The 27062-nt window shown below is 39.2% G+C and overlaps 1 protein-coding gene across 6 annotated transcripts in view; it reads left to right on the top strand.

Moving 5' to 3' along the window:
* Nucleotides 1-27062, top strand: part of RPS6KC1 (ribosomal protein S6 kinase C1) — an 89086-nt gene that overhangs the window by 56190 nt on the left and 5834 nt on the right. For 5 of the 6 annotated variants that reach the window (XM_046939648.1, XM_046939647.1, XM_025148969.3 and 2 more), the window contains 4 exons: nucleotides 3618-3665; nucleotides 5231-5363; nucleotides 14549-16117; nucleotides 16389-16478. In XM_046939648.1, coding sequence (XP_046795604.1) covers nucleotides 3618-3665; nucleotides 5231-5363; nucleotides 14549-16117; nucleotides 16389-16478 — 1840 coding nt within the window. The remainder of the gene's footprint in view (nucleotides 1-3617; nucleotides 3666-5230; nucleotides 5364-14548; nucleotides 16118-16388; nucleotides 16479-27062) is intronic. The other variant, XM_004935324.5, reaches the window with a different exon arrangement.

The raw sequence follows: 27062 nt of genomic DNA, 5'->3' as shown, positions 1-27062 counted from the left end.
AATGTGCTTGGGACAGTCTCCTTCCTGCTCTTTCCCCCTCCTAAAATATCCGTTTCCTGGTCAGTGATTTAATCATTCTTGTATTTGATAAATTGTTTGGATGAATCTGGTTACGCCACCTTTTTGTAATATGCATGCAGGCTGCCTGTCTTAGAAATATATTCTTGTTTTGTATGGGCCCCTGTAAATTCCATGGTCTGCCAGGGTCAAATGCAGTATCACTGGGCAAAAAGTTCCTTTCATGGTTCTTGCTGGGCTGCTTGGGATCGATCTCCTGTGAAGTTAACGATCTTGTAGAAAAGTAAGTATTGAATCAGCAAACAAATAATTTGCCATTAAATAAAGTGGAGCTGTAACTTATCATCACTGAGGGAAAGCTATGATGCTTGATGGGAAAGCTGGTTAGTAAGACTGGTTGGTCCGTCTAGGTAGTTAACCTCAAAAGTGTGCAACCGTTATTTGTTATTACTGTTATAAAACTGTGGCTGCTACTTTCAATTTGATGTTGTAATATAACAACAGATGAAGGCAGCCCTAAAGGGACCCGTTGTCTGCTTTATTCCCGTTAGTCGTAGTCATTCTATATGTCATCTTATAGGGTGAGGGCTCAGTAATCTGTTCTGTTTCACCATATGCTAATACAGTGCTGATAAGCAAGTGTGAAAAATGAAAGGGAGGAATACATTAATTGTATTTGTGCAATAAGGTATGCTATCAAAGGTAATTATTTCATGACAGTTTTAGTTATAGCAGTTGTTTTATCATGAAATAAAGGATGGCTTTAGGAGACTTTTATTGGAAAGACAATTGTATCAAATTAGTACCAAATTAGATTTTTGCCTTTATAAAGGTGAGCAAACCCATGAGCAGTTTTTAAATTGGTGTCTTCTACTCTACAAATGAATGAATCCTGTCTGAGGGTTAAAGAAGCTATTATTCTGTCCTTTATGCTGACAGCTTCATTACTGATAGGCCTACTGTTGGTATTAAAAAAATGTTTGGCTCCTTATGATCTTTGTGCGTGCAACTATAATATTAATACAGACCACAGAACTGTTCATTAAGATATGACTTTAAATGAGGTTGATGCTTGTAAATCTGGAGAGATACAGATGTTAAATGCTGCCATTCCTTTTCCTATGCAGCTGTGTGGCTAATAATTTCCAAGTGGCTAAAGCTCTTGTTAGCAAGAGTGCTGGTGTGTTAAGAATGGCCCTATAAATAACTTTAAGAACTGAAGTTGAAGGTGCTTCTTTTAAAGACTATTGTTAACTAAACATTATTGCCAAACAGATGGAAAGCATTCACCAGCCTGATGTTTTTAGGTCTAATTATATTATCGCCACTCCTGGTACGGCTCAGTTGAAGAGGTGTATCCAGAGGCCAATTTATAATCATTTAGCCAACACCTGTTTGGGAGATATTGACAGTCAAAGGGCACATTTAAAAAAAAATCACATATGTTCTTGTATTTATTGCCTCAATGTGAACAGTGTCTAAGCACAAATAAACTTGGGATAAGAAGAAAGTGACAGTAAACACATGATTGTTTTGAACTCTTTTTTATCTGTCTTCTTCTGGCACCTCTTGCAAAGTGGCTTTTATTTTTTCTCTTGCTCTTTTGGTTTTCTTTATTGTTTGTATATCATTTTAATTCTATGCCTTTTAGTTAAGTAAGGATAACTAAAATCAGTTTTACAGTTACCATTTCTTCAGCTTGTTTCTGGAAGATCCAATTAAGAGACCTGAAAGATTGTTTGGAGAAACTCCGTGATGCGGGACGTGTGCCATTCACATGGAAATGACATCTCATTTCTTTCTCAAAAGTTGTCCCTAATAGCAACATCTGATGATATTTTTTCACTGGAAGATAAAGAAAGGCTTTGAATACTGGGTGCAACCCTAGTAGAAGAGGAGGTCTTTGAGAAGGAAAAGTGGCTCTCCCTTTATTTCTTTCAGTGAAAATTGGTGAGAGAAATGATGTGGAAAGACTCCAACTCTCTTTCTCTTCCTAGAGTGAGATGGAGAGAGAATGAGGGCAGTGTGTGGAATGTGGCCATCTGAAAAAGCGGTACTTGTCTTGCTGCAGCCACAGCTTTGGGAAGGTCTGCACAGTGCTACTCTGAAACCTACCCTTGTGGTACTTACGTACATCTTCACCTTGCTGCAGGCACTGCACGTGATGGCTCTTCTGGCAGAAGAGGAAGTCAGAAGGTGCAGAGAAAGTCAATGAGTGAACTTGTTAGGCTTTACCCTACAAGGGCCCCTGGGTCCATCACTGCCCCACAGAGTAGAAACAGGGGAGACTGAATGCTGTATTGTCCTTATCCTGTCACCTGGCGAACCCAGAACCGTGTTGCTCCAACACATCATTCCTCTACAAGGAGTCTTTCTTGATGAACCTCTAAGTGCAGTTGCTGCATCTTGTCCATTGAACACTGAGTTTGGTAACCCCAGTGCTGGCATTTTCAGCCCTTCAGGCTTTTAATTTTTCTGCGTAAGTATTTTGGTGTAACCAGATCTGTCTATTTACACCAGGTACTTACAATGTCTGTTGTAAATGAGCAGTGAGTGCGTACTCTTGTTCTTGTTCTTAGAGGAGAGTTGATCTTGTGCTTGCCCTTGTTTTTATGGCTGTCTTGCAGCTGGTGCTTTTCAAATACATCCATGTTCTTGGAGTTTACAAACAATTCCTAAGTGTGTGTGATTTGAAGAAAGAGGTGCAGAGAGTTTCAGCTCCCTGAAGATAAACTTCCCAAAATATATACGTACATAATTCTTGGTTGTTTTGTTTTCAGCATGTAAATAAACAGATCTTGCTAAGAGGCAGAACATAGTCTAGTACTCCTGTCATCATTGTGTTGTACTTTCAGTAGAGGTAATGCAGTCATAATAGAGATGTTCTCTGTGGCTGTAGATGTACTCCTTTCTGCAGCAAACCCATCCACTTTTTTTTCCCCAAAGAAATCCTTCTTTTGTTGTTACCTTAATACTAGTTTACAGGGACATGAAAGGAACTTCCTTACAGCCATTCCTGTTGTGGTTTATGAGTGTGGCAAAACAAAAAGGGCAGCTGAGGAATGAGACAGGAGTGGCTGTATGCAGTTTGAAAACTTTTGGTATCCTACTAGCAGAAAAAGCATCTGATATATAGAAAGCTTGATGGGGGGGAAATACTATAGTATAGGTGCAGTGGGTTAGGAGAACAGAAAATAATACAAGTGGTGTAACATAGGAAGCTAATGCTACGTGGACATTATTTTTGTGTTTTATTTTGTTGTTACAGTAGCATTTCTGTAATTTGGATTCTGGTAAATTATTTCTACAATTATAAAATAGTGGTTTTCTTTTTATCAGTTTAAGATTCATTCTTCAAGTTAGCTGATTGGGAATCAGGCAACATTCTAGCAATTCTCTAGAGATCCAACCCTCAGTCAATTTTTTTTTTTTTTTAAAGTTGTTTAACAAATGTGTGCTGCAGGGCTTTACTTTTTTTTTTTTCATTGTGACATATGTCAATTTGTTTGCAAGAATATTTCAGTATTAAGTCTAAGAATCAAGTATTGTTATCTTACTCATGTGAATTTTAAATGTTTCTCTGAATGCTTTTTGCTTAGGTGTTACTTGTAATGGACACTAGAACACAGCAGACTTTTATACTGAAGGTAAGTAAAGTCTTAATACATCTCTAAACAGACTGGCCTCCTAATTTATACAACCACACTAGATCACTTTGCATCTAATGTGCCGATTTATATATATCCATATTAAGTGCACTGGAATCGTTTTTCTCAATAATCAGTCTTTTCCATTCCTTTCTCTGTGTAACTTCTCATATGTGCTGGTTTACTCACTTGATTTGCCACTTGTTATTGATGGTAATACCTCAGGGCTTTGGTAAAGAATCGGTGTTTCAACATGCTTCATAAAAGACCCATCAAACTCTGCTGACTCAAGCCATACATGTGCCACTGATTAAGGAAGTTAAGATGAAAATTCTTCTTATCTCAAGTATACCCACAGTTCTTCATCGTGGTTGGGTTGCCCTTAGTTGAAGAGTATAGTACTGACCAAAGGGGATTCTGGATGAAGTGGACTGGTCTTATCCAAAATTTCTTTTTTATGGTTTACATCAACGGACTCTGAAAACTGAATTTAATATTACTAAGCTATTGAACTACTGAATAGTTAAAGGTTGAGGATAAATTTTTTTACGTTACTCTTTCGGGTTTCAGAAAGTGCTCAGATGAGGATCCCAACATACTTTGAGCATCTGTGTTGCTGAGAGTTGGTTTAGTCTGAGTCTTGCCTTGTGGCTATTATTTCAGACTCTCATTGAAATTAATGACATGATTGATAGGATGAAGGGCTGAAAAAGGATGTCCGAGACACGGAGCTATAATTTGCTATCGTTTTATAACGTGGTTTCAGGACTGGCTTACGATCCTGTCTTAACTTAGTGCATTTGGCATTTGAAGTGATTTGTCTTCAGTTTATGCAGGGTACAGAAAACCTCTTTGTTCCTCAGAAAAGATTATTTGTGAATATTGTATATTAGAACCTCGCTTTATCTACTGGCAGATAGGGAAACATTGAATTTCCCATTTCACTGCTTATGTTTATCAATACTGTAATAGGTCACACTATTGACATAATTTTTTTTCCTTTCCCTATTCCCTCCCTTTCTCCCTCTCACATCAATTTTTTCACTTCTGGCAACTTCATCTCTGTGCTACCTCCCAAAAATCATTACCTCTCAAGGAGATTAATCCTTTCCTTTCCTTTTTGTTGTGCTTGTTGCTGTTGTCTTTACTAAAGTACAATGGAAATGTAAGGATTACCTGTAAGGCTAGGGCATTCTTTTGTCTTTACAACTTGAATTGAATTTTTTAATAGTGTCTTTTGGTCACGCACAAAAATAAATTTTTAAAAAAAGGTCACAGGGAAATAACTGAGTGTCATCCTGATGACTTAGTTTGAGAGAGATTCTAATAAAAACATTGACCCATGTAATTGATTTTAATGGCAGCTTTGTGCCATCTTCTGTTCTCTGGAAATGTGCCAGATGCCATCAGCACAGCCTCGGGGGACCGAGGGGCATAGAGCAGCAGATGAGTGGTTTCTCTGAAGCCCAGAGTAACTCGGATAGATTAGTTTGGTTGATAAACACAGAGCACAGCAGGCTCCAAAGGCAACTGAGGGTACAACTGACCTTTTTGTTCTCTGTCAGGGTCTAAGGAAAAGTAGTGAGTACAGCAGGAGCAGAACGACCATCATCCCCCGCTGTGTGCCCAACATGGTGTGTCTGCACAAGTACATCATCTCCGAGGAGTCTGTCTTTCTCGTATTACAGCATGCAGAAGGTTTGTCTCTCATTTAAGTAAATTGCTGAAAAAGTCAAAGGTTTAGGTTTTAATCAATCGTACATTTCAGTGTCAAATCAATCTCTTATATATATCTAATTGAAATATTTTTCTGTGCCTTAGAGATGTCGTGTAAGACATCTCACATCCTCCCTCCTCTTCTTTCCCTTCATTCTGTGGTAGATCTGATTCCTTTTTCAAATGGCCTCTAATCCTGATGGGTCTATTGCATTGTAGCACTGTTGAAAGCTTCCAACTATTTAATTTCTACCAGAGAATGAGTGCTTTAGCTGCAACAGATATCTGTAGTATTTACAGTCATCTCTAAGAAATAAAGTCCTTGGCTACTTCTGTAAACTTTGGCAAGTAAATTTTTAGTTAAGTGACAAGCATTCCCATAAGAGTTGAATAACTGTCTGCTAAAAAGCCATAAACATTTGCCTAGTAGTTAATATTACGTAGTTATTCTGATCTGGATTTTTAAGAAAATAGCTAGTAGCATCACATAGGAGTTCAAAGCAGAACCACAGAGCTGTGCCTTCAAACTATTTATGAAATTCCTGTTAAATGTACAGGGAACAGGTGGCAAAAAATAATTACATCTTGATTTTTTTCCTCTAACACCTGTATTTAAATATTCCTCAAATGTAATTACCCACATTTAGTTAGAATGAGTGCAGAATATAAATTTTGGATTTGCTAATAGTTCTCTTTTTAGGAAATGTTAATAATTTAGACACAATGGATGATTTGAAGGAACTATGCTAACCAAGAGAGAAGATAATTTTATTGCCTTGAATATTATTGTTTTTACTCCTAATAACTTTGATTTTAGCATTTTTATGAGCAATTTATGTCACATGAGGCCAGCTAAAGTTGGCTTTAAAACATAAATAACTTTTTAAGCTATGTGTGATGTGGTTTTGTTGCTACGAGTGAAAGGCCTCACACTGCCGTACTGGTGGTGATGCTGTGGCTCTGTACAGTGCTACTTTTTTGAAGTCTGCGTAATTCAGCCAAATAATTTAGAAGCCATCACCTGAACTGTAATTGGCATGTAAGCTGGTACAGTTTGAGAATTAATAACTAACCAAACAACAGCAAAACACAACAAAGCCTAGGCAGATACCAATTGACCTTAAGGCTAGCTTAATGAAAGAATTTGAGACCAGGTACAGTAGTAATTACAACTGTTTTAATAGTTCTGCAGTATCTAAAGACCTATGGTTTTGCTGTTCTCTTGGGAAGAATGTCCCTTCACAAGACAGATGGAAAACTGGGTGTAGTAACAGTGGAATTTGAGGGAATAGTGATCATACTTAGAGAACAAAAGTGTAAAGGCAGGCTTAATTTAATTTGGTTAACAAAGATAATCTCCCCAAAGTGATAATTTTTTTTTTTTTGTGATGACAGTGATAAAAATGGAGATGTTGTTTGATCAGAGCTCTTCCGTTTAAGAACAGAAACCTCAACTTAATGCTTGGATGGAGTATATTCCTTAAGAAAGAGTAACTCTCTTCTAGTCATCTTTGACCTGATCATGAGTCCAGTTAAATATACTTAGCCTGAGTGCGTTGCTCTTAACAACACTGTCTGGAACAAAGGTTTGGAGTTCTGTGGTGGGAGGGTCTTTAATCCACCAAGTGCCTGCTAAATCAGATTTGTGCAGCTTAGAGTCTTGTGTGGCACCCTGATACCTGCTTGGTCTGCCAGGGGTGAAGGTGGTGTCTGTCAGGCATTGTCATTTTGCCTGGGCAGTCAGCAAACAAATACTTGGAAGCAGCCAGAGCTCACAATGCCTTTCTCTGGCTGTGGGTCATGCATGCAAGCAGGGACATAGGAGAGCTCTGAAAGAGGAATGGTGAGAAGGAAACATGGGAAGAACCAGGGGGCATTGCAGGGGGATGCAGGACTGTCAGACTGTGCTGGGGAAGAATGGGTGAGCTGACAGAAAGGGATTTCACGTGGGTGAGGGCTGTTGCTGATGGTATGTGTTGTTCACTTGACTTGGACAATTTTGAGTATAAGCTAATAAACTGCAAAGAGTTTCCCTTCATTTTCTGATAAAACAAGTTGTTTGGAAATGGATTCACCTCTGTTTTTTTTTCCCAGTGCTATAAGTATTTTTTCCTAATGACCAGGGAATTAACGAGGTTAATGTCTTTAAGGATAGTCCCCTGCATTCATGAAATTATTGACTGGCCTCTGAACATACAAAGGGAGAGGAAGATAAGTGGTGTTTTCTGTTCTAAAGAGGGAGAACTGGGACACAAATCGATGAGTAAATTGCTCAAGAACAAGTACAAAAATTATATTGCAGATGTAGGGCCTGATCCCAAATCCCTAATGAGCAATAATTTTGTGTTGCTTTGGAACTGCATGACCTGTGCACCTCACCATGTCCCAGGAGACCAATGCTGCAAAGCAATTTAGCAGAAATGCTTAAGTTGTCTTGTAGATTTTCCTAGCTCTGGAGAGAACATGAAAAAAAATATATAACCCACTGACAATTGTCTTGAACACGTCAGTCCTTTGTTAGTAGCACTCATCCTATAAACAAGGATAAAAATACCAGGATTACCTAAAGATATTCTCTTATAAAATTATCTCCGTGTCAGACCAAGTGTAAACAGGGAATGTGCTTGTAGTTAAGTTTGAGAAAGTATGAAAATTTCTAGGACAATGCTTTTAAAGTGATAATCTCTGAAATCTTATTCCATCACTTTGTGAATGTGCTTAACATTCATACTCAAAGTAGTTCTGTTGCAGTGGAAAATACTGCCAGTCTAATTTTTATACGTATATTGTTTTGTGGTGATTTATTTTGTTAGCCACGCTATCAGTATCACTGAGTGGTTCACAGATAAAATTTAAGTGGGTTGTGGCTTGAATTACAGCTAATTCAGAGGGTGTTTTGGAGTTATGTTAGGTATTATGTATTCGGTAAGGAGCTTGTTAGCTCTTACTTACAGTATACCTTAACTGCATTAGTAAGTTCAGCACTGTTGGGTTTTGCATGGAGTTCTGAAAGCTGGACCCCAAACTCTTGCTCAAGATGAAAACTTTTTTTTTCAGTAAGTCACGATGCTGTTACACTCTCAGATTGGTGCATGAGGTCTTGGGTCCTCTAACGGGCTCTTCTCAGAACAGCAGTTGGAGGCTTGGAGAGGGCCTTAGAAGCACAGAAGTGAGTAAAGTTATCTTGTAGCTTTGTTGGAGGGCACTTGGCAAGTTCTATTGTGTTAGAGAGCCAATCTGATATTAACAAGGCCTCACTTCTTCTTGGCACTAAGAGCTCCAGAAATTTTAGAAACAGATGCTTCAAAAATAGGCTGGGGGGCTTCCATGGGACATCAAAGTTTAAGTGGCTGTTAGAAGCTGTCAAATCTCTTTAAGCATAAATAAGCTGGAGTTCCTGTCAATCTGGAGAGCTCTCAAGAAACTTCACACTGAAGAGGCTTGCTGAACGCAGGAATTGGTAGACAACAGGGTGGTAGCATTGTGGTTTGCATAACTTGGATTTGTTGTTAGGAAAGGAGACAGTTCTAGCTGTAAGGACTTGACAGAGATCAGAAAGGGTAGGAAAGGTGATGTAGTCATTGGCAGGGGACTTTTTCAGAAGGCTGCTTTGAAATAATAGCTTTTGCTTGAAGTGCTTTGGGAAGTGGGAATTTTGCCTAAACTAGCAAACTTCATAGCAGAGATTCACCAGCAGCAGTGAAAGCAGTAGTGTATATGAGGCTCTGGAGTTTGTAACTATTGTTGTGTTAGAGATTAGGTTGAGATTAGCTTCCAGTTCCTGTGTATGCTGCAATAATATCGTGGCTGCTGTGAAATATTGTTATTTTATCATGATAATGTCTGCATGTCTGGCTCCCTTTTGGCCTACAAACTATGTAAAGATAATTATACGTTGTCATTGTATAGTAATATGATGAAGTTTAGCTGTAGCCATGTCTTTACTGAAAAGAAGGACAGTGATTCTAAGAAAACCATCAGGTTGTTCTTTTTCCAGTAAGGAATACTATTTCACATGAAGTGCATAATGTATGATTGGTAGTACTGACCATAAACAAATTTTTATGCAGTGACATAAAGAATTTAGCCAGACTTTGCAGAATAATTCAAGCAGATGTCTTTCAGTGCTGTTGGTTTTCATTTATTTATTTTAAATCACAATTATTTGGAAGCTCAGGCTGTTCACTTTCACTTTTTTTGCACTTTCCTAAATACAATGATTACCGAACTGCATTCTGATTTTGTAGGAATTGATGTATAATATTATCCTTCAGAGCAAACTCATGGGCCAAGATAGCAAAAGCCAGTGAATTGTTTTGAATTACATCCACTTAGCCAGTCTTTCAGGGTGTGGAACTGAAATAGTATGTGACCGAGTACCTGTTGAGGAAAAGACCAACAGGTTATGATTTTGTTCACGTCAGCTAGAGCAAAAACATGGTTAGGAGACTAAATTTGCTGATCTGTTAGGTTTCCTTTTATCTTGTGATGTGTACAGTATAGTCTCTGTATCCTCTCTTTGATGTGCCTGCTTCAAAGTCCTATTAATAACAAAAACTGTAGAAGTGTTTGATAGAATATTAAAAAAATACAGAACTAACAATATTCCTATCCAGCTTCATCACCTGGTCACTTTATTTTGAAATTCTATTGATTTTTTTTTAAACACTAACTTTAGATTCTGCCTCTTGAAGCACAAATATTACCTTCAGAGTATTGAAAATATGGTGAAACAAGGCATTTCTAACAAGTAATTTTACGTTTAATACCTGCAGAAGGAGCTTTGATTTTTGTGTGCTGGTAAAACTAGAAAGAGTAAGGTAGACTGGTTATAGTGTCTATTTATGGTAAAAATAAAACCCAAACAACAAAAACTTAATTGTGTTAATACTGTACTTATGAAATTGTATTAAATACTAATAAACTTTAGCTTAAAATCATAGCTTTTATAGTTATTTAGTATGTTAGACTATTTGACAGTGACAAAGCTTACTTGTTTGGATTGATTTCTGTAATTTTAGTCTTTATAGATTCCTGATACTATATTAGCATGGCTTGCTAATGGGTTTTCTTGATCTTACACAACACATGGGGAGAGGGGGAAAGATTATTAGTATGTCATTCATAAAGGCATAATTATATACCCAGATACAAATATCACTCTTGTTTGACCCTGGATTGGACATTTTCAAAAAGGAATAAAATTGTTGTTTTTCACTATAGAACACAATTATTGAATAGCATTTATTTACATAGTTCCATTTGACCAGGAGGCCAGTCTTGAAATATTTGTGTGTAAACATATTTGGACATAACAATTTTTTTTTGTATTTACTTGCATTTAACTACAAATTGGAGTTGCGGGAAGTAGTTATTTTCACTATGATTTCTCTGCCCAAGTGATTATTAATAAGCAACTTCTTTCTTAAGAAGGTAAGATAATAACATGTTTACTAATGGAAAATGAGTTGTTGTAGTTCTGTTTTCACAGGTAGACAGTTGTGAATTTCTGAAAGCTATGGGGATAAAGAGAGATTTTTTTTTGTCTTGTGCAAACCCTATTCTTGCTGAAAGCATTCAAAATCAAACATTTTTAAAAAAACAGCTTGAACTTCTTGACTCTTCCATTGAGTTTTCAGTTAGGTTTTGAAGGGCTGATCTCAACATGTCTGTTTTCCTTTTAGTCCTTCTTGAGTTGATTCCTTTCTTAAGCTTCAATAAGACTTTGAGCAGGGGCCAAGATGTAGTGGAGACTGAATGAAATTTTGCATGAAGTGAGGTGAAGGGAGCAGAAGACAAGAACTGCACCAAGAGCAGCTTGACCTATGGGTGAAAAATGAGGTAGTGCTGAGGAGAATTCTTTCACTTTTCATGCTGCCAGACAGTCCAGCTCCTTTCTATCTTGTCACAGGGTATGAAGTGTTTAGTTTGGTGAGAGACCTTCAGAGGTGACATGCAAAAACATACGTGGTATCCAGTAATGACACAGGAAAAGAATGTGAGGATAGACCACAGCAACAATGTATTGAGCTTTCTGAATCCCTGGGTCTAAACTCAACCCTGACCTCCATTAAAAAGTAATTTTTGTACTACAGAGGAAGGACCGATCATGCTAATATTTGTATTTAAAGCTATTCCTGGAAGCTGAGATGCTGTTGTTGCAGGCACTGTGCAATGCTGAGAAAATGTAAAGTGAGTCTTCGTTGGTCACGTTATGTGAGCACCTTTTGAAAGCTGAGATTTGTGCTTTCTTACAGAATTTATGAAGCAGTACTGGGATAATAAATACCAGTAATATGAAGATGGAAATAGTTAGTATTTGCTTCTATTAATAAATATAATGCAGGTGAGATGGGGAGATATAGTATGCTTTATTAAATGCAGGAGGGTGGTTTCAAATGAGATTTAATTGTTCAGCATGAAAAGACACTTAGTAATTCCTTGCCTAATTAATACATTGGGAAAAATCATTTTGTGAGGACTGTCTACTTAAAATAATCTAATGGAAATTAAAAAAAAAAAATTGTTGTAAAAATACTGTTCCATTAGAATCTTCTAGTATAATTAAACTTTTGTGTTGTTGCTTTTGTCTTGGTTGGAACTGTGAAAAAGAGGAGAAAATCTTTCAGACAAAATAAAAATGTTTTCTCCTTTCTTTATCTCCTTTCTGTTATTTTCTTTCTCTGTTAGTCCTTAGCAAAGGCATGGATACATGTAAGATTAGAAAAAGAATTGGTGACTGTGGAAAGAATGGCTTTCATTTTTACCAAAAGGCTTTAAGAATAGCAATTCAGAAGGCTCAGGGAGATTGCAGGGCTCAGAAGGCACGGCAGTTCTATCATATTTGAGGCAAGTGGCTTCATCTCAAGGATCCACGTGGACCCCACCCTCTCACAGAGACAGTGTCCTGATTGTGTGGTGCTTCTGGCAGGACTGGGATGCTCGGCTTTTTCCCATGCATGCAGCTGCTTTGCTTGTACCCAAGCAGGATGGGAGTACATTGCTGTCCCAGGAGGCAACTTGCTTGGTGGCACTGGCAGGAGGTGATTCTGTGCTGGGAGACAACATTGAACCTTGTCTGGCTGTTGCAGCATGACGTTTGTAGGTATTTGAATACATGATCTGGCCTCACTTTGAGCACTGTATGCGGGTTTGGACACCACAATACTAGAAGGGTATAAAACTATTAGAGAGATCTGTGAAGATGGTGAAAGGTCTGGAGGACAAGGGGTATGAGGAGGAGTGGCTGAGGTCCCTGGGTTTGCTCAGCCCAGAGCAGAGGAGCTGAGGGGAGGCCTCATGGCGGCTGCAGCTCCTCACAGGGAGCGGAGGGGCAGCGCTGAGCTCTGCTCTCTGTGACAGCGACATCACCTGAGCAAATTGTATGAAGCTGCAGGAGTTCGAGGAGTGTTTGGATAGTGCTTTCAGGACATGGGGTTTGAACACTGGATGGCCTGTGTGGAGCCCAGAGTTGGATTCACTGACCCTTGTTGGTCCCTTCCAACTCAAGATTCATTCAGTGATTCTGCATCTTTGGGTGAATACCTGAAGTGCTTATGTAATACAGTGGCGAATACAGCAGCTCTTGTTCCCTTCTCTACGAGCATCACTTCCATTTGTTCCTGTTCATCTTCCTGACATACTTTCTTGCCTTGGAAAGTGGCAAGAGTCATTTTGACCCACTACATCCATTTGTAGCTTACAGGCAGAAACTGGACTAATAAATTTAAATTGTTGTATTTACAACTATACTTAAGCTGGTAGAATTCTCTCTTAATATTTTTAATATATTTAGTTTTACCACAACCACTGAGATATCTTTTTTCCCTTAAAAAGAGGTCTTGTCTTAGCCAGGGGGATGGAGAGCAAGAAAACTCCACATTATATTATTCAAATCCATTTTTAAAGTATCAAGGGTTTTCTGCCTTTGATAACTTAGTTTTGAAATACCTGGAAATATATAAAACCTGTTCCTAAGCAATGAAAAATACTTTCTTCTTCCATTGTCCCTTTTAAAGGAATTTTGCCTGATAAGGAGAGTGCTTAAAAATAACTATTAAAGACTCTATTTTGGAAAAACATAATATACATCTCTGTTTTACCCAAAGAAGTAAAAAAAAAAAAAAACAAAAAAAAACCCACACCAAAAACTTTGCAGGTGCCCAGCGGGCTGAATATTTATTCTTTTCTTCTACAAAGATTGTTTGAACTGTACTTTCTAGAATTTTTATAAAATTTTTAAACTGAAATGTCTTCACTTTGCATTTTTCCTTAAGTCAGTAAAGGTGGCTCTCTAGCTTTTCAAAGACAAATTCTTTGCCATATGCAAGAGACTTCTTGTTACTTCAAGTAACTTCTTGAGTCATTTTTTTCAACTTCTGTTTTGTGATCTGTAATCTTTCTTATCAATGTGTGGTATTTGGAAAATGAGTCGTAGTGTGGTTTGTTTTTTTCAATTTCACGATTACTTTTGGAGCTGTATCTTTTTTTTTTTTAGAGTTTTGGATATGAAGAAACTGGTTTGCCCATATAGCTTAAAATATGGAAAATGTTTGCTTAGTGCAGCAAGGCATTAAGAATTTTCTTAAGGCCTGACATTAAAGGGTGAAATTTATCTGTATTTAACTAAAAAAATCAATTTCTTCAAGGAGAAACAGATCCTTAAAAGACCCTACTAATACGAGGTATTCCCCTTCCCCTCACTAAACTCACTAATCAGTAGTTATCAGTCTTGTCTTCCCTGACGTTGCTTATGAGCTTGGAGCTGTGATTCAGAACAGGCAGAACTGGTGACGGGCACTACTAAACCATTTGATCTTTCCTAGTTTTTGCTTTCTTTTGAGACAGCAGATGGAGAGAGCAGTCACCACCATGCAACTTGAGACAGACTCTGAAATGAGACTTTACTGAAGGTTTTATTTTTTTATTTTTTTAAAAAAGCTTAATCTCGGCTGCAGCTATTTAAATATTTATGTATTAATACAAATCCACTTGGAAAGCAAGTTGTGGTCTCTGTAATTACTTCCTCCCGAGGAAGTAGATCCAACTTGCTCTGTGGGCTTAAGGAGATAGTGCATTCTGTCAATGTCGATATTTTCCCGTGTCACCGTTAAACTGATTCTGTTCTGAGTGATGTTAAGAGACTTCTACCTCTTTTTTTCTTGCAGGAGGAAAACTGTGGTCATATGTCAGTAAATTCTTAAACACGAGTCCCGAACAGAGCTTTGAAATTCCCGAGCCCAAAACATTCAGTTCGACTAAAATTCACCTGGAGCGGCCGACGCCCAGCCCTAAAGAAATCAGTAGCAGCACGGATTCCAGAGAAAGCTACGGGGAGAACATGCTGAAGGTGGTCCCGCTGAGGAGCAGCCTGACGCCGAGCTCTCAGGATGACAGCAGCAACCAGGAAGATGGACAAGAGAGTTCAAAATGGATGGACTCAGCATCCAGCTCAGAAGAAGAATGCACCACGAGTTATTTAACGTTATGTAATGAATACGGGCAAGAAAAAATTGATTCTGGCTCTCTCAATGAGGAGCCTGTGGTTAAAGGGGAGAGTCAAAGTCTGAATATTAAAGAGAAAAGTTCTTTACAGAAACACGCTGTTGTTAGCAGTGCTAGCTTCAGCTCTCAGGTTCCATCTCAAGAGCTAAAGCTTTTCATTGATGATGCTGAATCAGAAATAGCTAGTCCTACTAGGATATTGGACTCGCTAACCAAATCAAAGAACAGCCCCATGGAACTCTTCAGAATCGACAGCAAAGATAGCACTAGTGAACTTCTGGGACTGGATTTGGGAGAGAAACTGTATAACCTGAAATCAGAACCTTTGAAACCATTGTTCTCTGTGCCAGGTCATGACAGAAGCTTGGATGCCCTGGAGAGCAAAATGGGCGTGAGAGCTCAGGACACCGTAAGCAGGGGTTCAAACGACTCTGTGCCAGTTATCTCATTTAAGGATGCTGCATTTGATGATGTGAGTAGTGTTGATGAAGGAAGGCCTGATCTCCTGATAAACTTACCCAGTATGTCTGATGGAACTGAGGAGGCAGCAGCGTCAAGGCCTGCCAAAACTGATATGGATGTCTTGGAAGTAAAATTATTAGAAACACCTGATGTCTTACAATTAAATAGTTCTGCAGAACAATGCAAAGCATTTAACCAAGAGCCAAATCACGTGACACCACAAGTGGGTGATCCTTCCCCCAGGGAAGTAAATGGACAAAGCGGTGTCACTCAGGGAGCTCTCGGGACCCTCTTTACTTCTGACCCAGAGGTAGGTAGTTCAGAAGATGGAGCTCTGTTTCAAGGGCCTGGAGCCTGCTCCATAAACATGACAAGCAAAGAAGAAAGTGTGTTTGTTTCCAACCTGCTCTCAGGTGCTCAAGATGTTAGCTTGGACAGAGACACATTAAGAAACGAAGCAGTGTTGCTGTTTTCTGATCAAACTGAAGACTTTGGGAAAGAGGAAACAAATCTGTCTTTGTTACCAGCAGCTGAAAGTGAACAGACAGCACCAAAGAGGGAAGACAAAATAGCAGTAGCAGGGGAGAAGGATATACACCAAATTTTTCAGGACCTTGATGAAAGATTAGCGATAACCTCCAGGTTTTATATCCCAGAGGACTGCATTCAAAGATGGGCAGCTGAAATGGTTGTAGCCCTTGATGCTTTACATAGAGAAGGAATTGTGTGCCGCGATTTGAACCCAAACAACATCTTATTGAATGATAGAGGTCAGGAACTTTTGCAAATGCATTTCTTTTTATTCGCTGTTGCTTCCAATTAACTGAGTAGGCGTTTTATCTTGTAATTAGTATCTTCATTTCCTGTCTAGAGCTTCATTATCAGTGCAGCAAATTCACCCCCAGTAATAGCTTCTAGTACTTAATGATGCCATTATTCTTAATGATACTGTTTTTAGCTACAAAAGGAGTAATTACAGTTCACTTCTGCAGAAAATGGAAGGGAAAAATGTTTTGATTTCTCCTGTCGTTTTGTTTTTAGGACACATTCAGCTAACGTATTTTAGCAGGTGGAGGGAGGTTGAAGATTCCTGTGACAACGATGCCATAGAGAGAATGTACTGTGCCCCAGGTTAGAACAATCACCTACAATGTTTCACTTGGAAAGTGGATAAGCAGCTTTCATTTTCTCACGGAGCCTTTGTAACACAGAGCTCGAGAACATGCAATATCTAATAGAATTTTCTTTTCCTGAACATCTTAAAAAGCAAGAGAGTTTGTCACTGCTTTATTGTTGAACTGTGTTGTTAGAGCATTTCCATAAAGTGTAATTGCATTGAATGTCTTGTTTAAGGAAATTTTTAAAATGTTGTGTGTTCTTTCAGTGGTTTGTTATGTGTGGGTACATCCTGATAGCTGGAATGAGCAAAGAGGGGAAAGGGCAGAGTGAAAAGATGACACCGTGAGCTTGAAAAGCACAAAAATTTATACATGCAAAGAACATGGAAGGAAACATCGCAGTTTGAAATACACAACCCTAATAGGCTCAGAGATGCCTCTGACATTTTTGATGAGCTGCACTGGGCTTTGAAATAGTTTGGAGAGCTCTTTTCTTAGAACTGCTTTCATCAATCACGAGGGTGATAAAATCAATATCTCTTGGGTTTTTATAGCAAGGATGGCACTTGAAACTGATCCCTCCCTCTTTTTCTCTTTCCAATTTATTTTCTGCTATTACAGTTGTCTAATGGTAGTGACAGTTATAATCAGATACTTTACTTATAACTTTGCATTTTAAAAATTTTATTGGTAGCTTAAAGAAACGACTTTTAGACTTGAAGTAACTGCAGTGATGCTATTCAGATTTTCAGTTTGTCTTTTTGGTTCTGAATTTGAAATGCCAACATATGCTCTCTGCTGAGGTAGGCTTTGCAACTTGGTGTGCAGGTAGTCCTCAAGCTGAGTCTGCAAATGAGCTTGAAAACCATTAGCTGAAGCTGAGTGAACGATGCAAGACAAAAGCTGTGAACTTAGTTTGACAGGTGTTTGTTCTGTGACTTGGTTCCCCCCAACTGAAATACAGTAAGAAACTGCTCTTTGTGAATACAGGTGGTTGTATGGCAACCAAAAAATGAATTCCGGCTCTTGAGATTAACAGTGAATAAAATCTTTGCTCTCCAGGTGCAAGTCAAAAGGGAAGTGGCAAGTATTACAGAGAAACAGAAAACAAATGCTTTTTTTAATGAAAGCAAAGTCAGCATTATTGTTCTACCCTCACCCCACTTCAGTTCAAGAACAGCGAAACTGAGGAACCCTTGATTTGAGAACCCCAGCAATTCTTGTGGCTGTGGAACAGAAACATGTCCTGCTTGCCAATGTGCACTCTGTTGCATTAGAAAGAGGTGTTTTCCTGCCTCCATAACCCAGGCCTGTACAAAGCTCTCCCCAGCTGAGCTGCCTTAAAGATGGAAGCACAGCCTTTTCCCACCTTGTCACCATTAATGAGCTGTAAAAGTCAAAGCCTAATTTTTCTGTATTTTAATGAGGATCCAAAGAGAGGTGGTTTTTTTTGCCCCCTAAGCCTCAACCAGCCAACTCCTGCTGTAATTAATTGTTTAGGAAGCAGGCAAAATAATATTTAGAAGTCCCCGCATACAAGAATAAAGTTTTCTGTGCCATCCTTATTTCCACGTCCCAGCACAGCTGTGATACCCATCTGGGTTTTTTGGTTAAGTTTGTTCTGTGTCTGTAACTGGTGAGCTGCAGGACGATGATCTGCAAGTGCAAGTGTTAGATAGATGCAGGATGGCAGGACTGAGATTGCTATGTGAGGCTTTCTTACTCTTTGATCTTATTGTTACCTGTTGAAGTGTACGCGTTCTATTCTGAGTTAAGGTTTAGTATGTGCACCTTAGATAATGTGTGCAGCTGAGGCCAAAGTAGCTTTCTTACGGCTGCTACCAAACATCCAACTGTTATTAAAAAGGTTCCCTTAGTGGGCTTTCTTCAGCACCTGCTATGTTACAGGAAAGCTTCCCTTAGTGGGCTTTCTTCAGCACCACTGCTATGTTATAGGAAAATAAGCCTTATTCTGATGGTCATTTTTCCTTCTAAGAAACATCCTATGACCCTGGAGCCCACATCTCCCCCTGGTCATGACCGCATTGCCCCTCAAGCTGCTTCTTGGGTTGACCATTTTGAAGTTAGTTGTGCCTCAGTTCAGAGTGCTTAGATAAATAGAGAAAGTTGGATTTTATATTGTTCCTCTTCGGTTGCTCTTTTTTGTAAATGTTTCTCATAGCTTGCTTTTTCCTGCTGAAGGAAGGACTGCAGCCTTCAGAGATGAACGAGTGATCTTCACAAAACTTAGCCAGGCCCTATGATTTTTATCACCATTGCAACACGGTGAATAATAACTCCAAGTGAACCTCCATCTCGTTTTGATGCGTCCGGCAGCACAGCAGGCTGTGGTGCTGTGCCTATGGGTACCTGAGCTCTCATTTAGCTTCTAACGAAGGATGCAGTGAGACTCGGCTTGTAAAGTTTTACCTCTGTGTGTTTAGTTTGGTGTCTGTTTTCATCTGAATGCAGGACAGGATAGGATTTGGGTGTGGAAAGGCTGTATTTAACAGACTTTGGATGTTTTGTTATTTAAATGTTCTCATTAAAAGCAGGCAAGAAAATGATGAAGTCTTTGTCAAAACTCTGTCCTTTAAGGTCTGGTGTTACAAAGTACGGATGATGACCCTTCTTGAGATGCAGTTGTTTTTCTGCATTAATGGTTGAGAAATAAATTTCATAGGCAGAAAATGAATGTGGCAGTTAAATAGATTACATGGTATCTTCAATTTAAAATAGGTAGGAAGTTGGATTACAGAGTTATGAGAAAGGCACAAAAATGTATCTGAAATCATTTTATCTTTTTAATTGCTAAGGTTTCAGGTGTTACTCTTTTACATGATAGGTAAATAGTACTTAGCAGCGAAGTTCCTGAGGGCGTATTTAGGTTTTAAGGTGCTGTATTGATTGAAGGAAAACGTGGAACCTAAATCCTACAACTTCCATGTCAGAATCCAATTTCTGGAGGGGGTAGGGATGATAATGTGTTCATGCTGAAGCTCTTCAGACTTGAGGAGGGAAGAAGGCCCCCAAGGTGGGTCTGGAGGCGGTGGTGGTGGTTATCAGATCTCAAGGATGGGGCTCTGTTAAAGCAAAGGAAGGGCTCTTCGTTCAGAGGCAGCGGCCAAAGCCTTTCTGCGGCGTGCAGCCGGGGCTCGCTCAGCTCTTGTTGTCCTAGGAAAAGCAGAGAGGAATCGTTAACGGCGTGTGTATAAAAGAGATTACGCAATGTAGGTATAAATTAACAGAACAAATGCAAACACTGTATGCGTAGAAGTGTCAGAAGGATGGGAGAAGAAATAGTTTAAATAGCCGCACTCCATTTCCTGCTGACAGCGTACTTCATTTTGTTCGGAAGAGCAATTGTCGGTTTACATCGTGCATAAATTAGAAGCCGGGCCGGCTGCCTTGCAAGAAGTTGCACTTCTCGTCCGGGGGCGGCAGGTGGCATTGTGCCATTGGAGGATGGCGCTGCGGCACAGCCGCGCGGAGGGCTGCGGGCTGCAGGCGAGGTTTATTAGCAGCGACTTGCACCTCCGGAGTTGCGCTTAGGAGCCCAGAGCCGTGCTGCCTTACGTTGCTGTTCGGTCGTGGTGCGACGGGAGACGTCTCGCCGCTGCGTGGTTGTACTCGGTCAAAGAGCCGATGCCGGAGCCGCTCCGGGACAACAGGGCTATCTGCAGATGCCTGGAAGTAGCGCCCGCGCTCTGCTTTGATGGATGGCCAAACTAAAGCTTTGCTGTTCACCTGTGATAAGTCAGATGTTGTTTCTCTAACCCACGAGGGAAATGATGGCTTATAAATCATCCCCGTAAACTCAGCACCGCTTCAAGTAAACCTGAGGGGGTGTCGGCCAAAAATAACATATTTGCTTTTAAAGAAGAAATTAAGTGCTCGTAACTGAGGTGTTCTGCACTAACGTGGTTAAGGTGACGAATGTGAGATCCACCTGGGTTTTTTTGGTTGGCTTTTTTATTTTTTTCCTTCCTCTTCTTTAAAGTAATTTTGTTTTCTGGACGTTTTAAAGCGTGCTGATGTCTGAATACAAAGTTATGAGCAGATCAGATGAGAATGATTCACTTCTGTTTAAACAGCCCTTTGCTCTCTGTGCCCCCTGAGAACTCTTATCGCATATTTGTTCAAAAAAAAAGCCCCACAAAAACTAACAGAAAATCCCTCACATTACCCACCTGCCCGGTGGCTGATAGTATCAGCAGCGCCTATCTCTTTATCTCTTGGTTAATGTGCCTAGGTATTCTGAAGGGGGAAAATTCCAGTAACAGATTCAATTTACAGGGACAGAAACTTGAGCAAATGCCAGCCTAGCAGGGGGGCCATTATTCTGCACTGTAAATAAGTTTAAAAAAGAAACAAACGCGCACACAAACCTGTGAATCAACATGTTTTGGTCTAATTGAGGGAAAAGCAAGATAGATGAATTTTGAAATGCAAATGATTACCTTCTGTTACTTAAGTATTGGTTTTGTCATCTTTGTGATCTTAAATATAAAGTGTCGTTACCTTTTAAAAAGGGTAGTAATTATATTCCATTTTTGATAGCTGTGAGTTTTAAAATAAAATTGGTAAATTCTTTTTTTTCCCAGAGGGCCCCTTCCTAGTATGCTTGATACCTGTGAGAAAGACAGAATTGCCCAGAGCCACAGACTAGTCGAGCCTGTTTGCAGCTGAAACAGATTGTGTTGAGGATTTACTCATGAAGAGGAATCTTTTAGGTACTTTTTCAATCTAACCTGTAAAGCAGGATGTTACGGCGGCTTGCTGGGCTAACCTAACAAGGGAATGCAACGTGTGAACGAGGTGTTTTATTTGCACTCTCTTAAGTTCTCTTTCCAGCAGTGAGGCGAGTTCTGTCCTATCCCTGTAGAGTTAATAGAGGATGAGATTTCAGAGCTGAGCTTTCTTTGGAGTCTTTTTTTCTTTCTTACCCAAGCCATGAGTTTTCTCCAGATTGCTTTTACTAAGAACTGGAGGAGACTTGTTGAAATTGTAAAGCCAAAGTGAGCTTAGTTTCATCGAAAATGTAAGTAGAAAACTGGCCATCAGTAATGCATCGTGTTAGTCAGATGCTTTCACAAGCTGTGTGCTATAATCAAGCCTTATTTACACAAGCTAGCCTTCACAGAAGCCTGCACAGAAATCTGTGGTATATTTGGTTAGATCTAACCTGGTCCTTATTGTACACAATGGGAAACCTAGAGAAAAAAGGAAGGCTTTGCAAGTAAATGATTTTGCCCCGAACAGACCAATATGTTTCCGTGTTCAACCCGATTTTCATAGTCCCAAATTGTCTACTTGTAGACAGTTGAAAATACAGATGCGAAGCGCAGCTGATAACCTAAAACATATGGCATTAAAATAAAAATTGCCGGCGTGCTATTATTAGAGTGAATGCTATAATTTTTATTTACTGAAGAAAGCAAAAAACGGTCTGCCTTTATTTACCAAACAGATATTTGATGTTGGAAAACCTGCACGTTATGTGTATGTGTTTTGCAGTAGGAATTTGCAAGCACTCATTAAATTCTGCTGTTCTCTACGATAGTGGTTTAATTTGGAGTAGATTGTTTAAGAAGCAAAATAGCGGTGGTGGATTAAAGTGCCATTGACCCTGAGAGGTGTCGAGGGGTGGGTTGGTCTCGTGGTTACAGTGTGAGACTGGACTTCCTAGACGTTATCTCTGACTGTTGTTGCTTTTTGTGTGACGTTAATGTTTCAGGATGATCCTAAAGAGAAGAAGGGTTGGGAGAACAGGGCAGATGAATGGGTTCAGAGCAGCAAGTAAAAAGACAGGCTATCTTGATTTTAAAAGCACTGACAATAGGAAATGGGACTGAACGTTAACAACTATATGGCTGTTGTGAATAAGGAGGAAAAGTCTGAAGCTGCAGAAAAAGTAATGATGATTGTGAAGCTGGCAGTAACAACTGTGCAACCTTTCGGGGGTGTACAGCTCTCCAAAGACACCGGAGTGTCCCAAAGAGAACAATAACAAAATAGCTTGCTATTTTGGGAGCAAGCTGTCATAAGCCTGGAGAAGGTAGTTGAAAGCAAAGGTTTGGAGGGGGCAGCAGGGATTTTCTGGAAGCAACACGATGTGGCTTGGCACTCAGGCGTGCTGCAAATACACTGTATGTTGTAGGTGAAATACCTTTTCCTTTGGCTGTTGTAGACTCTAACTAGTAAGCAGTGAGATGTACTGAGGCTGTTGATTTGTAAGAATCTGGTGTCTTAATCTGGCTGATGTAAAGGGCATCTAACAACTCTGGAAGAAACTATAATTTACCTGCAATTGTTTTCTGTTGCTGTTATGTTTTAATAATGGAGCTGAAACTTGAAGATAGTATAGAAGATGCCTTTCGAAAATAAATGGAGATAGCTGAAGGGTTAAATACTGTTTGCTTTCTTTTGTTAACAGAGCGGTAGAAGGTTTCTTTGTCTCTATGGCCACCTGAAGATTGTAAAGGAAGTTTTAATTCCATCTTGGGTTGCTAAGAGGGCCAAAAAAAAAAAAAAAAGAGTTGCTTCTAATTTTTTTTTCTGTTAATGACGTGAGGAGATTTCTTCCAAAGAGGAATGTAGAAGCTCGTATGTTATTGAATACCTTTAAGCTGAAACTTCCTATTTTCATACTTCATTTGGTCTTAGCAGATGTTCATTGGACTTGCCTCACTACTTTATTGTTTAAAGACCATGATAAACTTTTTATACTTAAGAGTAGATGGTTCAGTACTGTGCTTTATAAATTGCTAAAGCATTTTAGGCAAAGCATTATGACTGCTTGCGTGATATATTATTTAGTGAGTGTATCTTACATCTTGGCTGACTGAATCTACATGGAGTAAATTAGCTTGGATTCATTTTCCTTGGTTCTCTGCAAATGCTTCTTTACATTTAGAGATATTAAAATAAGATAAAATAGTAAGCTTTTAAAATTAAATGAGTGTAAGGTAAATAGAATTTCTGAAGCAACTCTAATGGATTTTCATGCAACGCTGTTTATCTTAATGGCAGCAGAAGGGAAAATGTTGTGTCTGGTGTTTTCAGGATGTTGGACAAGTCCATTTCCTCCTTAACGGTTCTAGACACTTGATGGCAGTTCAGATGGATGCCCTTGTTTTCCTATCAGTGCAGAAGCAGTACTTGAAGGTACGCTGTTTCTGCTTGAGATGCGGAATAAGGGAAAGGGATCCCTTGGCTTTTGAAATTCTTATCAATCCATTGAGATTCAAATGCTGCCTTTTTAATTCCATCTCAGTGCAATGCTAATCCTGACTCTCAGGTGTTTGGATAAGCAGTTTCTCTGTATAGACTCTGTTTTCTCATGAGCTGATTTCAGGTCTTCTTCCCAATTCAGATGCATTTTTGAATGTTATAATTTATCCTGCAGACTTTGATTGACTTTATGTTCCTTATCGTTTGCAAGTGATCAGTTGCGCAGTGAATTTGCCAGTCCACCTGGCTAGCTTTTAGCCTGGCTTCTTTTATTTTAGCATTTCTGTGAGCTGGTCAGGAGCCCTGGAAGAAACAATTCTTAGGAGAATATGTTTGAGGGATAGGAGTAAAAGCCTTTGAAATCCTTCAGAATGAAAGGGTGTATTTTTGGGTTAAGGTCCAGTAGAAAGAATATCAGTGTCAGTGTTAATAATGTTATCAAGGGTGTGTGTGTGTGTGTGTGTGTTCAAAAGAGGTGAAGTTCTGCTCTTCTACTTCGGAATTGGCACTTCTGTTTGAAAGCACAGCACATTGTCAGCTACAGATCCCCTATCAGGAAGTGAGGTGCAAATATTGAGATAAGTATGGAAACGGTAAAAAAGAAGGGCCTTTCAGTTGAGACCAGCTGCTCTGGAGGGACAGTGCTGGGTAGAGAGGCTGTTTACCTGAACCATCTGCCTCAGTCTGAATCTGTTAGCATTTTACAAATCTCCTTCCCTTCAGTTTACCCAAACGACTGCTGTTACTATTGTTTCTGTGCTGGAATTGAGCACGTGTGCAAGTTGGTGCTAGCTACTGTACGGGCATAGGCTGGGAAAGAGAAGGAAGTTTTTCCTTTTAATGAAGTTCAATAAAATTGGAAGAGCTACTGATTTTGTTTTTCACCCTACTTTTTGTTTATTCTGTTCTGATCTTGTATTTGAAAATAAGAACATTTTTTTCTGCAAATGTTATAGTGTCAGTCCTAGAAACACCAACACTGTGCGTGTGCGTGCGCATGTTTATGTTTGTACAAATGTGGACAAGGTCCTTGATTTCAAGGTTCATGAAGTAAAGAACTGGCACAAATATCCCCATGTTCTTCACTTAGGCCTATGGGTCACTACCATTTATTGTTTAAATTACTTTGCTGATGGATTGAGATGAAAATGTTTTCTTAGTGAAGGCAGATATTGTAGTTCAGATTTATTGCGACATTAGAGCTTTAAAAAAAGCATATGCCCTGTGTGGTATATTACATTAGCTGGCTACTCTGTATCACTTGAAAGCACTTCATAATCTATAGTTTCTAAATTTTCCCATGATGTGTAGTTGAGATAAAACGCAGTAATATTGATGTGATATCCTGAACTTACGATCGGTGTACTGCATCAGAAGTAATGTGACCTGTTCAAAGTAAGGGAATGTAAACAACACATGTTTATCTGTAGTATTCACATTGATTTTTGTGTTTTTATTTTTAAGGAAAACATTCATGTTAGTCCAAAGTAAGGAAACTGTGGGGCCTGGGGAAAGCAGCAGGACAGCAGGCAGTGGATAGTGGGAGAAAAGTGGAGCTAACATTTAGTTTTTGTAAAAAAGGATATTCAGATGTTCCTCTCAGCTGAATTTTCCGTGTTCTCTTCTGTGTTGGTTTAGATGACTTATCACAGAGCCGTTTCTGTTCTGTGCATGAGAACCCAGCCAGAGACTTTCCGTGCACACCAGCCTGCACAGTTTGGCCGTTCTCTTTTTATCCCAATTCTGTTGTTTTGTCGCAGTTAAGAGGGATGGAAGAGTTCAGTGCTCCTCTTGCAAGAGTTCTGCAATGATGTTTATTTTGGCTTGGTGTATGCTGGAAGTGCTTCTATGGTTAAAAGTATGAGTTTGGATTTTGGAGAAGCAGACTCTAGTTTACTTCTTGACTCTTATTCTCTGTCCATTTGCTTGATCAGTGAAGTAGGGTTACATCAACTTCTTGTGATGCATGTTTCTGTCAAGAGTGCACTGTAAGTTTGATACTTCAGAGAACTGCATCAACACCTGCAACTGCCAACATGAAAGGAAATAAGACCAAAAATCAGAATTGAATTTTCTATAATATTTCTTTTCTGTCAACAGAAGGACAATTTTTTTTCACTCGTGGCTTATTTATTTATTTACTTGTTTATTTTAGACTGTTATTCAAGAGATCCATCCCCTTTAAATGTTAGTTCTGAGGTTCCTTCAGTGTCACTGGGGAGGAATGGACTATCTCCTTTTGGGACTTGATATTAAAATTTAAGGAATGTCGATATGGGGAAGTTACCGGCATTATGGGAGTTGAGAATGTAGTAATCAGTTGTAATTAACTCTTGGCTTTACTGTCCTTATCCTTGAGTAATTTCGGAATTGAACTTATAATAAAAACATTCGTTTGGAAGACACAAAGGAGGGAAAACTCTAAAGATGCCTGAAGTGTTTGTCTTCAGATTTTAGTTTTCATATTATGCTATTTTTAAATGTACAGCATTGGATCATTCAGCACTGGGAAATCACACTCAGTCTGGAAAGGCATTTCTACTGAATAGGTGTTACTGGGAGATGCTATAAAAACCTTTTACCACCCATTTTACATAGAAAGGCTTGAGGGTTTTCTTTTCCTTTCTTTTTTCGGATGACAAATGTCACGAAGGTTTCTCTTTCTAAAATAAAATCAAGTTGTAGGAGCAGATTTTGATTTTCATACAAGTTGTCTCAACTTACATTGAGATTATTTAGATGCATGGCTGGGATCTTAAAACATGTAAGAAGTACAGATAAACCAGTAAGTTTGTCGTGTGACTGCCGTTATATCTTTGTATGTGTTCCTCAATACTGATAGAAGTATTAGTCTATAAGGAGTGGGATATATGCCAACGTATGGCACCCTTACAGTGATATATTGGAGAGTCAAATGCCATTAACTGTGCAAAAGCTTTTCACTATGAGTGATGTTCTACCTAAAGAAGCAACGTGTAATCCATCCTTCTGTGCTTCTGCAACAGTGACCTCAGACTCATCCTTTGAGGTCCTGAGCATCTTCCCCAAAGGGATCCTTCTGCACGCCCCCTGCTCAGCATGTACACCTCTGGGGAAGCTCTGAGACGACGGTGTTCCTCTCCCTGATGCTGGAGTCTGACTCATCTGTAGCTCTCCTTGGCCATGCTCACACTAAGCTCCCTAAAGCGATGAGCAAGATTTTTCTAATGTGCCACAATGCTTTTCACAGTGATGGCTGTGTGACTGTATGCTAATTGGTGTCCTCTGTTGGGAATCTGGTGTGCCTTTTGCCACCAAATCTGTTTCAGTACAGCTTCTGCATCTTTGACAGTCAAAACGAAGATTTCATCTTCATTACAATCTG

Source organism: Gallus gallus, chromosome 3, assembly GCF_016699485.2.
Source record: "Gallus gallus isolate bGalGal1 chromosome 3, bGalGal1.mat.broiler.GRCg7b, whole genome shotgun sequence".
In the NCBI taxonomy this organism is placed as follows: domain Eukaryota; kingdom Metazoa; phylum Chordata; class Aves; order Galliformes; family Phasianidae; genus Gallus; species Gallus gallus.
This window is presented reverse-complemented; position numbering and strand designations above follow the sequence as displayed.